Source organism: Lampetra planeri, unplaced genomic scaffold (genome assembly GCF_965212315.1).
Source record: "Lampetra planeri unplaced genomic scaffold, kcLamPlan1.2.h2 scaffold_2148, whole genome shotgun sequence".
In the NCBI taxonomy this organism is placed as follows: domain Eukaryota; kingdom Metazoa; phylum Chordata; class Hyperoartia; order Petromyzontiformes; family Petromyzontidae; genus Lampetra; species Lampetra planeri.
Window position 1 is genome coordinate 6461 of NW_027614913.1, and position 12098 is coordinate 18558.

The 12098-nt window shown below is 43.2% G+C and overlaps 1 protein-coding gene across 1 annotated transcript; it reads left to right on the top strand.

The window, feature by feature from the left end:
* Positions 1-453: 453 nt before the first annotated feature.
* Positions 454-12042, top strand: CSPG5 (chondroitin sulfate proteoglycan 5; the record flags this gene model as incomplete). Its single annotated transcript, XM_078623288.1, has 2 exons — positions 454-1438; positions 11854-12042. Coding segments are annotated over 2 exons (1174 nt in total), but the record flags the coding sequence as incomplete, so codon positions are not given.
* Between the last annotated feature and the right edge of the window lie 56 nt (positions 12043-12098).

Sequence of the window (12098 nt, forward strand, 5' to 3'; positions counted from 1 at the left end):
CTAGTCAAGTTAGGATGACGCTTGTTGGACTAAAGTCCTCCATGAATTTCTAAATCGAATCACCACCTCAGCGGGTCAGAGATGTCATGACTTAAGAGGCGGGACTTCATGAGGGATTTTTGTTTTCATGATATGGCTGTTGATTCGGAGGAAGGAGAAAAGTGAACAACCTAAAAAGTCTCCTGAGCTAACGGCTCGACTTTAGAGGAAAGACGTCTCGCTTGGGCCACTTGGTGAAGGGGCGGGGCTTGGTGGAGGAGAGAACATTGAGAGTGAAGGCATATCGGCTGAAATGAGCAGTTTACATGAACATGATCATAATATCTCTCTCTCATAAGACATCTCTCCACACTTTAGGGACAAGTGTTTTGTTGCCATGGAATGTGCCGTGTGTGTACTTTCTACTCCACCTAGAGCTAAGGTTGTTCTAAGAAACCTTTTCTGTGTTTCCAGGGAACATCCTGGGGACCAATTCCACCGAGCTGGACGCCACGGTCAATGTGACTTCTCTGCTCAGTGAGCAGGAAGGGCCTGCCAAGGTCAATGAGGTTGTCGTAGCTATAACCGGGACGATCGGCGCAGCCAGTTCCAACGCTGTGACACCGAGGGCGGGCCGTATCCCCCGCGCCGGCGAGGAGGAAGAGGAGCAGAGCAGTGGGATGTTTGGTGAAACGGTCGTTCCAGCAGTGGAGGAGGCAGGCGTGGCAGCTCCACCTCAGCTCAGCCCCGATTCGGCTGAGACAGAGCACCTGCTGCCGAGCAACCCGCGCACGCCGGACGTCATGGAAGGCGTGGCAGAGGAGGAGGAAGAGGAGGAGCATCTGCCACATACCGACCCTCCTTGGATCCAGGCCAAGGACACAGCTGTGTTTGACCTGGATCACCTTGTCACTACCACTGCGCCGCCCTCCATCACCACCAACCCCTCAAACCCCGACGTCCTCCATGTTGATTTTTTCGACCCTTCCTCTCGTGGACGTAACCTTGACCTTGCCGCGCCCGCTACTTCATCACTGGCTCATGAGCTTCAAGGCGGCGACCCGACCTCCTGGGCGATGCCTGACAACTATGATTACCTCACACCTTACGAGGATGGCGTGTCCCCCACTGCCGATGAGTACACTTACAGCACCACAACCGACGCCTATGAGACAGACGAAGACCTCCGGGAACCAGCTGGGTCTCCAGCGCGCTCCAGGCCCCGGGTCCCAGGGTCCAGCTCCTTTATCCCAGCGGGGGCTTTACCAGGTGCAGGAGCCCCAGTCCCCAACATCCCTGCAGCGGCTCCACCGGTGGACGGGTCAGATGGTATGGGCGGCTGTCGTGTGGGCTACCAGATGGTCAACGGAAGCTGTCGCTCACCCTGTGACGTGCTGCCCAACTACTGCTTCAACGGGGGCCAGTGTTACCTGCTGGAAGGGATGGGAGTCTTCTGCAGGTACAACACACAATTCGGTAGCAATTTCAGAATGCTTCTGCTCTTGAGATGACAAAGGGTGTCAACTAAGGCTGCTAATAATGGTTATGGTGATCATCAATTAATGTTTTTATTTTCGTAGTAAATTGAAGAATTGTTTGACCTATAAAGCAGCAGAAAATGTTACCTCTGTTTCCCAAATCCCAAAATACGGAACGGAGAATTCTGGATAACATTCAAAATGATTAATCTCATAATTCATTTATCAGTGGATTGTTCATTGATGAATTGTTACCACAGACTCACTCAATGAAAAACACAAGGATACATTCCATTCATATTTGACTCCCAGTCTTCTGGGAGTCTTCTGCACGCCAAGTTCAGGATTGTGATGATGTAATCGATGGTTTCCCTGAGCTCTGATACTGTATCTGACCTGAAATGATAGAAATCATCTTTAGGAAACAAAAATTACTACTTAAACAACTAATTGATTGATGGAGATCATAGCTGATCGATAAATCAATGATAAAATAATTTGAAGTATAAAGTGCCAACAACATCAGATTCTAATTCTTTAAACATGTGTTCTAGCACATCAAAACTGATTTAACAATTTCCTCTGGGTGTGGGATGAACTAGGCAGTGCAGATGGCCGTCATCTCAGCTGACTGTGTGCGATATGCCCAGTTCCCACACACACCTATAGTTTGAGAAATGGTGGGGCCTTAAAATATTTTTGCAAATGTTAAAAAGCGATTTTTTTTTTAAACTTGCACTTGATGAAATCCATCACACGAGTCCTACAGATCATATCACTGTGTTCAGATAACAATTTGATTCAGTCACAATACAGTAACATGAGCAGGTCTGAGGGGGAGTTTTTGTTTGTGTTATCAATCACAACGCCCCAGTGGAATAATCGTATATTTCCAAATGTTTATGCAAGGAATGAACCTGTCAAGGAAGAGCACCAATTAGTGAACAGCTGCTCTGGTTCACATGCAAATTTATGCACATCAGCCTCCTCATGGGGAAATATCTGACTGATGACCTTGACAATGCTGATGTCTCCAGACCAACACACGCTCATACGCATCCATGTGTCATCCATGTATCCATTAGACTGAAACTACACACATGACATGCACAAAGCAAACCCGGATTTACCTGCCCTGAAATACACACACGTCTGGACCTCCGACCAATGACATATCCCCACCTTCACCTACGGCACCTCAGCTCCAGGGGATGTTCAGCAATTTACCGCATCACACTTTCTGACCTTGCTCACCTCCGTTCTGTGATCGTAACTCGACCAACTGTTGCCATCGTCAAAGTCAAACTACTGCAGTAACTTCATTTCATTCATCACTTCATGTGACAAACAAAGTTTTAATTATAAAATGATTGTTTTAGCATCTGTCAGTTTAAATACAAACACCTTTGCTATAATTTACTGGTTATTTAACATGAGGAATCCACTCAAATTACTTTGCAGGCCACTAAAAGCCGCAACGGAAGTGCCAGTCAACTTAATGATGCTCAATTTCTTTAAGTTCCCCTCAACTCAGGTTATATGAACTGAAGAATCCGGAAACAGTGTAGATACGCAGTCAGCAGTATTTGAGTGGGGAGCTGGGTGGGAAAAATGAATGTCTGTATCAAACAGAGTGCAGTTCCTTGGTGCTGCAAAAACATAAATGCAAGTATGATTCAAATTTTGGGGGGGCAAATTTTGGTCCTCCGTCAGCAGATAGTGGCAGTGATGAAGCTCCTTAGTGAGTCAGGCTGGAGGCAAACGGAGAGGTGCTTGACTGCTGGGCAACGGAGCAATATGGGTCAATGGAACGCTGGCACAGATGTATGTGTGCCTGTGTGTGTCTCTCTGTGTGTGTGTGTGTGTGTGTGTGTGTGTCTGTGTTGGATTACACATGTGACCATGAGTGTCCATGTGAAACTGAGCTGGAGCTGCTTCATCCAGCAGCAGCTCAATTACAGCAGGATGAATGTTTGGACCTCGGCAGTAAAACACACGAGCCTTTAAACCGCTGTGTATACGGGTCGTATAACTGTGCTGTGGACAGAATATTTACCTTCAGGACATGGACATTAGGTCAATAAAGGAAGACTGTCATCATGTCCTTCACATAATACACTTAAATGGTATTTAATGAATAATAGTAAATATCAATATTATCATGTTACACTCTTCACCAACAAGTTATAAAGCACTTTACACACACCTCAGCACGTCGACCTGAAAGTGTGTGATGCTGGAAACAACAAACTCTGGTGAAAAAGCACCTGGACTAGGAAACACTATTGGTGGGTGACTGATTTGTTTTTTGTCTGTCACTGTTGTCAATATGACGTCACAAACCTTTTGTGACTTTTTAGCAGCATTTTTAACAGCATTTTGAATATGTTTCTATGTTTTTCGGTGAGAGCATACAGTACATCACCCTGTAGTGTCTCTCACATAATACTGGACCCAAAACACAATTTTACTGTACATATATTTAATCAACACCCACAGAGTACACGTCGACAAGTAGGTTGACCATCTGTAAGTCCAAAAATGTGAAATAGTGCCAATAAAATGTACTGATGTCAACAGTTTACGACACGACAATCAATGACCTTGTTCCAGTCAGGTCAAAAGAAAAGGCCTCATCACATCACCTTGACTTGAAAATTATAATAATGTATTTACACACTGACAACATATTGACATATATATATATATATATATATGACACCCATTGCATAAAAACAGGAATATACAGATGGCTATAGAGTGTGCAGATAGTAGAACCCTGTGTGCATAAAACAAATAATTGACTCCTGCTGTGCCTCCAAACCAGAGATTGTTTGGTGGCGCTTCACCGCACATCGAGAGCAGTTGACTTGTCTTTGAGGCTTCTCTGTGAAAACAGTCGTATGGTCTTTGTTGTGGAGAATTTTGGCACATTTTACAAAGAGACACCAAAGTGAGTGTATTGAGTACATCTGTTCAATAAGATAAAGCGTAAGGACACTGGACCCGCAGGGCTGTTTGTAAAAATGCAATGTGCGTATCTCTGTGAATAGTGAGACCGTTCCTCTTGGATGAGTGAGACTGGAGGTGAAACACACGACTTCAGCCTGAAAGTCAGTCATAATGTTGCAGGGAAACATCCCCGGTTGTAATGTTATGAGAGTGTTATAACTGTCACCCTGACAACGCGAGTCACGTCCAGGATGACAGTGTTTAGCCAGACTTCACCCACAGCACATCATGAAAGACCAGAATTATAATACAGAGACAGTTGTCAGACTTATGTGAAAGGCATTGTACTTCCAGGACAGTCTTGGGTGGTACTTGACAGATTCATATTCATGTTTCAACTTCATTGGCAGAACCACAGCTGCCTGGAGAAAAAAGAGGGAAGTCATTTTCATTGCATTTGGTGGCTCAGTCCACCACAGTCTGGACTTAAATGAGCTTGTGTGCTAGATGATGCCTCTTGGAGGAACTGAGCTGAGGCTGTTTTAGTTCAAGCAAATAGCCATAGACCCATAAGCCATTCCGTAGGTGATGACCGGTGACTAATAACTGGTCATTCTATCACATATTACCTGACTGTGTCACATTTCACATACATTTCTTTGTTGATAAAGGATGGATAGTTTGACAAGTTGTAGGATACATATATTTTAGGGTAGCATCTGCATACTCAAACTCAAAGACTGAACAATAAATATGTGCTCAGGTTGAATTATGGGAAATGGAGGATTCAGTGTTTTGGTAGCCTCTGTTGCTTCAGTCCCCTGTTGATTCCTCCAACTTTATAAAAGTGCAGTGAATCACTACAGTACCCAATCTTCAGATCCAATCTTTTTTGTGACTGAAGTCCAGCAGTTTAAGAAAAGGTGACCATGTACCAACAGAACTCTGTGAGATGAGACCACGTATCTTCACAGTCATGTTGGAGTACAATGCATGCATTGATTTCTCTTCTCTGAGGAGATGTGTGACATATATGTGTGACTGATTGGGAACATAGTCTGATGTGCACAACTGACATTTAGAGAAACAAATGAGAAAACGGCATGAGGAGAAAATGAACGTGGGTGACAAAACAGTGAAAACCGGACAGAAGAAGGTGGAGTAGAGACTGAGTAAGAGAATGAGTCACAACAGTACAATACTTGCCAGTATGGAAACAACTGGGGCTGGCCAGGTCAAATTTACTCTGTGTGTGTGTGTGTGTGTTCTGCAGCTTGATGTAATTAAGGGAAGCTGCATAACCAGCAGTGTGTATCCATTTTAGATTTCATGATCATGGAAAACTTCATGTGCACACAAATAAAACCTCCCCACCTCCTCACACAGCATTATGTGTGTATCTCGGATCCCTTCCAAGGCAAAACGTGCTTTGGTCGCAAGGTCAAACACACAGCAGCTTTATGATCGGACAAAACACACAAATACATAGTTTTTTTTGCCAGAGATGACCTGGTCCAACTCAGTTGTTGACTACACACACACACACACACACATTTTTTTTGTCGTCATTTTGGATGCTGAAGATTTTGGATTTGACATTGGTTCACTGCACAAACACACACCAAAAGACAGTGTCACAAGATGTTCCAGTGAATCCTTATGTAACCAGGATCTCTCACGCTATTATTTTGAAAGAGTGCTACAGATTAATAAGAGGCGTACATAGTTTTATTACTTTTCTTTTCACTTCTGCATTCAATTAATTTTGGAAATTGTAAATGTCCGTAACAATGTAATGACTATTACCACAGACTCCCGGCTTAAATTCCACGAGCTTTTAGAGGCTTTTTCTTTGTTTAAATATCATTCAATTTAGCTAGCAATCCCAGCACCGGTGACTTTCTTTGCCCACGTGCTCCCTCCCAATGGAACATGAAATCCATCGCTTCCTGCAGGATTTGTGTTGGGTTCCAGTGCCATAGCAGAGCTACAGATTACCTGTTAAGATTAACCAGCCTCTTAGGAACTGAATGGATATTTGATATTATTGAATATGGAGGCTAGCTATCTATGCTAGCAGCTAACTGTGTCTATGCTCAGACTCCATGCTCGCCAATGTAGGAGTGGAATCTTTTCCTTCCAGAGTCCACCCCACACATATAAACCAGCTGGATGTCCTGAAAGAGGTTCTTTTTCCACCTGGTCTAAACCTCAGTAAAAGGTCTAGAGCATCCAACGAAGTGAAAGAATCTAAATATAATCCCTATGTTCACAACTGGTTCTAACACAAATGGAGAACACTGATTATGTGTTCAAATCCTCTTTCCGATCGGATTTTACGTTACCGACTGATTGAATGACTATTCTTCTTCCCACTGTGCTTACTGATAAGGTTTTAATGGCTCAATCTGTATAATTGAGGCCAGCGTAATATTTTATTTAAGCTGGTTTGTTTTGAATATTAGTGCAGTGGACTGAATGCCTCTGGGAAATCAAGAAGATGGCTAACAAAAAGCATCTGACCTAAAAAAAACAAAACAAAAAGTGTGTTTAGATGACCTGGATTGTTTGATCAGTTTAAGTGGTTTCATTGCCTCTCTTTAATGGGACAGGCATGCATCACATGCTCTCAGTCTGTGGCGGAGACAGGCAGTTATCTGGAGCAAACTGAGTTCTGCAGCAGAAAACAGAAATCTAACAGCAAACCTTACACACATACTCACATAGTGTGTTTTGGGCCTTTCGAGCACCTGTTGGATGCTAAACGATCAGCTAGTTGTGGATTGCGAGCTTTGTTAGTTGTTACAAAAGTTAACATCAATTCATATTTTGTGTTTAACTGATGAAAAAGAAACCCAATGTGAAGCTAGAGGACACATATACAAGCTGTGGCAGTCGCTTGTCAACGAAAGCCCCAATCAGACATTAAACTTGATATACTTATTACTGAGGTATTAATATGCTAGGTCCACTTTTTTACCCAAGAAAATGTGTATGCATATGCGTTTTCTTGGGTAAAAACGCTGATATACATACGCATACATTAGCTAGCCCAAAACTGGCTCCGTTCTCTGCTCGACCTGTGTCTCGATCAACAATTTCAAATGCCCTTTTTTTTATTTGCTCTCTGAAATTGACTCTGTAACAGGAAACACATGAGCTGGAAACAAACATAACATTCAATCAAACATAAAAGACTGAATGTTCCCTTCTGTCCTGTAATATGAAGGACGACAATCAGTCGACCCAGTGCTCAGTACAAAATTGTGAATCCAAAGCAGGGTTTTAGATTCATTGCCCTGTTGTTTATGTAGAGACTCACATCATCCAGTCACACTGCCATTTTATATGAAACTTTGTCTCCTAACACAGCCATCTTGTTCTCATTAATGTAACAACGACTTATTTGCTTTGCATTACATTTCCCCATTAAGTTATAATCAGATGAAATCTAACTCCCCTCTGTCATGTTATCCAGTTTCTGGGTGTTCTGCCCTCCACCTGACCCTTCCTGTCCTTAAGCCCTCAGTGTAATGGGGCTTCTTACTCAGAAACATTTGTCATAGTCCTCCAGATCCATCCAAAGTCCATGGCGTATAGTTCTAGCAGGTGCTTAAGAAGAAAAACTAGACTGCTCAGAACGAAGGCGAGGAAAGTTTTCTTCGTGTGGCACATATTCACACGATGCAAAGTGCTACAAAGACCACAAAGCAAAACACAAAATGAATGAATAGAAAGAAACACATCCAAAACAATCTAAGGAAAGATGTAAGAAAGATTTTTAGGGGCTAAAGCGGCTTTCAAGAGAATCTAAACCTTCAGGGTATCCATAGTTGCGTACTCCAGAGGTTGTATTCCACCCATCTCCTGGTGGCCCAATCAGGTAAATACTCAGAACTGTATTCCTGCTAAGATTTAAAACTCTCTGTGGTGAGCGATGCTGACAGCGATAATAACAGGAGGGGAGGAAAATATTCTGCAGTGGGACACATTTTGAAGACCTGTGGGAGGTGTGGGAGGTTTAATGAGGGGGGGTGGGGGCGAGGGGTGCACTCAAATCTGGTCCATGCATCTTGGCTTGAAAAGGTTTGGGTGCTTTTAAAAATAAGTGAGCTTTGGCAGCAGAGTCACTTCCAGTCTGACGTCTGCGGCTTTCTCACATTCTGATGGATGTGAGACTTGGAAATGAATATGATGAAATTGTTTTTGAAATTCCTCTCAGAAGTGTTTCCTTTCGTGTCCACTTGTTAAACCACATTCCAACACTGTAAAAGGGAGGGCGGGTTTGTTGCTTTTATTGTCAGTGATCCCATCAAACACAAACCAACTCTGTTTCGTTGTTTCCACATCCGAATTACTGAAGGCCAAAGATAAATGTTATGTTTTTAGCCCATTCTGGGTCGTACCAACGCCTCAGTGTTTGGTGCTGATGGAGAAGGTGTGCTGTCATTTTGAGGTGATGGAGGGGGCTCTCCATTAGAACCCCTCCCAACAACTTTTGCACAGAATATAGTAGCTCCCTCTACAGTGAAAAGATATCTATTACATTTGAATACTGTCATCGGCCTGCTTTTCAGCAATTGTTCTTTGCTCCACCCTGCGCTAATAAGAGACTCTGGAGGGCAGATGTCTTCAACTTCAAACAACGTAGGCTGCTACAACTCAGATGAGGCAGCACTGCAGGAGTGGACAGATTCTCCTCCCACAAAAAAAAAAAATAGATGAGCATCAGGGGCAGGCTCAGCTACTGCTTCTTAGCTACGTTATTATCAGAAGGTGCGAAACAACTGATCCGACTGGTCTGATTAGAAAAGTTTGTATTTTAATTCATACTTTCCCCTGTCAATAGCCATTTGATTTCACAGACCTGAACCAGTCAGTCTCTATCTATCTATCTGTCTGTCTGTCTGTCTGTCTGTCTGTCTATCTGTCTATTACAGTTTCAGATCAGCTCATGAAATTTCTACACACACTGGATGAAAAGGCATGAGTTGGCTGAGGAGCAGCACGAGAGAGGAGTCCTACATAGTATTGCTAAAACCACACAAAAAGACAAACAAAAACGAGGATCTTGTGTGATCTGACAAGGTGGTGAAAGCATCACAAACTAAATGAAATTGTGTCCAGTTTTATACACACTATTGTCAGAGAAACTGTGCGAGCTTTGAATGTGGGAATAAGCAACGGTGGTGATGAAGGAATTTGTCGTCCAGCGGTTCCCTGACACAAGCGATGCCCTTGCCCTTGTCTTGCCCTCTCAGATCAAAACATCTATCTTGGACAGTGAAGTGAAATGCTGCAGCATTTTCTTGCTGATGGAAAAAAATGAATGAATGAAAGTCACTGAAACTGACAGATGTGATTCAGCTGGAGGCGCTCTGCAGAATGCAGGAGGGAGGAGGAGGGAGAGGAGATGGGTGAGGAGCCTGACCAAGAGAGATTTTCAATAAGAGAGGCAGTGAGGGAGAAAAAGGCAGGAGGAGGTGTGGGGGGGAACAGACAGAAAGAAGAGAAATGGCTGCTAAAGTATGTCTCTGGATGGTGGCGCCGGAATGCAAATGCATTTGCCTCATCTGCCACTCAGCTGAGTTGACATGGCAACCAGCACATCATTCTTTTATGCAGCCCCCTTCCCCCCCTCCATCGACTCTGACTTACATAAACCTTTTCTTTGTGAGAGCGCAGAAATGCTCGGAGGATGAATGCATTGACATCTCCTCAGAAAACATGTTACATGAGGTGTCCACACTCTTTTTTTTTTCCCCCTCGTACACTTGCACATGAGTAAAGTGGCTTGTGGCCAACATTTCCCTTCAGCTGGTGCATTAAAGGTGTCAAGGATGCAGGAAGGATACAGGAAGTGGGTTGGTGAAAGGAGCCTACTTAGCATGTACAAAGTGGTTGCACATCCAACACCTCCATTCACTGCGTACTCCTCTTTCTGAGTGTGAGAGGGTCTGATGTGTGGCAGCAAGAAGGATCGGTGTTAAACTGCTTTGTCAGTCATTAATGAAACTGCCTGTCATCCAGACCAAATATTACACAACACATAGTGTTTTCCTGGCCTTTGGCTCTCTGACAACCATAGGATAAATGTTAAGATATTGTATGACTGTCACTCTATTGTGTAACATATATTATGAAATAATGAAGACACTGTTATGTGGATTATACGTGTTAGAAATCGGGCTGCAACAATTAATCTGTTAAATTAATCGCTAATATTTTCATAATGTGGTAGTGTTGTTTTCGTGAAACTTTCTTGGATCAAATGTTCTCAAATTAGGATATTTTCTAGGTTCTTTGCTCTGCTAGACATGGTCAGCTGAACATGTGTGTGGACAAAACCAGACTGAAGTAATGAATTAATGATGAATAACCTCTAGTGGCTCTGTGGAGTCCTTCAGCTTTAATACACGTCAAGGGTTCAGTAGATGTGAGGCCAATGAAAACATCCTAAAATCATATAACCATTCAGCTCTTCCTTATGAAGAAAAGAAGACATTAACTCAACATGTTTTCAATCGCCTTCATGATTTGTATGAATTTGATATACCAGAATCCATTTTTTTTTTAAACATTTGTCAAGAAAGCAACAGGACTTGAAACTCATGTCTGAATCTTCTTTGACTCATCTTCACTTGTGGGTATCAACCTCATTTTGGTCACTTCATATGTTTAACACATGTTGTTTTCAAACTGCGTAACACCCATCCCCAACATCCCCTCAGATATGTTCATCATAAGACTTTCACGAGGAAACAGAAGGGAATGACCAACTATTTTTGATCAAGTACAACCTGGCACTAATGTGCAGACCATCCACTGTTTCTACGATAACATGAAGTCAAGTTGCCCATCGAAGACATTCTTCCAGTAGAAAAATGTGGGAGTGTTAAAAAGATCTACTGAAACACAAACTATCATGAAGGAAATTGGAGACAAACAAACAGCCAGATGTTGGTCCCGCCGGTGGCAGTGAGCCTATCAGGGAGTCTTGTTAAACGGCAAAATAGATTTAGTGTTTTACATTCCAAACAGTGTGTAGAAAAAGCCATCTGCCCTGTTATTTATGTCCCTCAGCGGACACCTTACTGCCAAATGGCTGCGGGGGAGCTGGCACTCAGATGTCAACTTTGTGTGTATGTGTGTGTGTTCACATAACTGCCAGTAATTAACATCTTCACATAACTGGAATACAATGTGCTGCATCACATCAATGCAAGTGCCGCGATTTTCTTTGACGCTTTTACGTGTTTTCAGATGCACCGTGACAACCTGCTCATGACGACTCTTCCATCGTCCATATTTACATGCATTTTCACAGTTTGTTTTTTTTTAATCTGACACTTATAAGCTACTTTTGTGAATGATGTCTTGTAATGAATCCAAACATCTCCACATCCCATCCAATGGATGACTCTCCCCTTCTGTCTTCCCTCAGATGTAATGTCCAGGATTACATTTGGCACAAGGGTGCTCGTTGTGAGGCTGTGGTGACCGAGTTCCAAGTGATGTGTCTGGCTGTTGGTGCCTCGGCTCTGGTGGTCCTGCTGCTCTTCATGATCGTCGTCTGCTTTGCCAAGAAGCTCCATGTGCTCAAAACGGAGAATAAGAAGCTGCGTAAGCGTAGGTAAGGCTCCGTCACATATCAGACTGCTGAAGACGAACAACAAGATCAGAGATTTC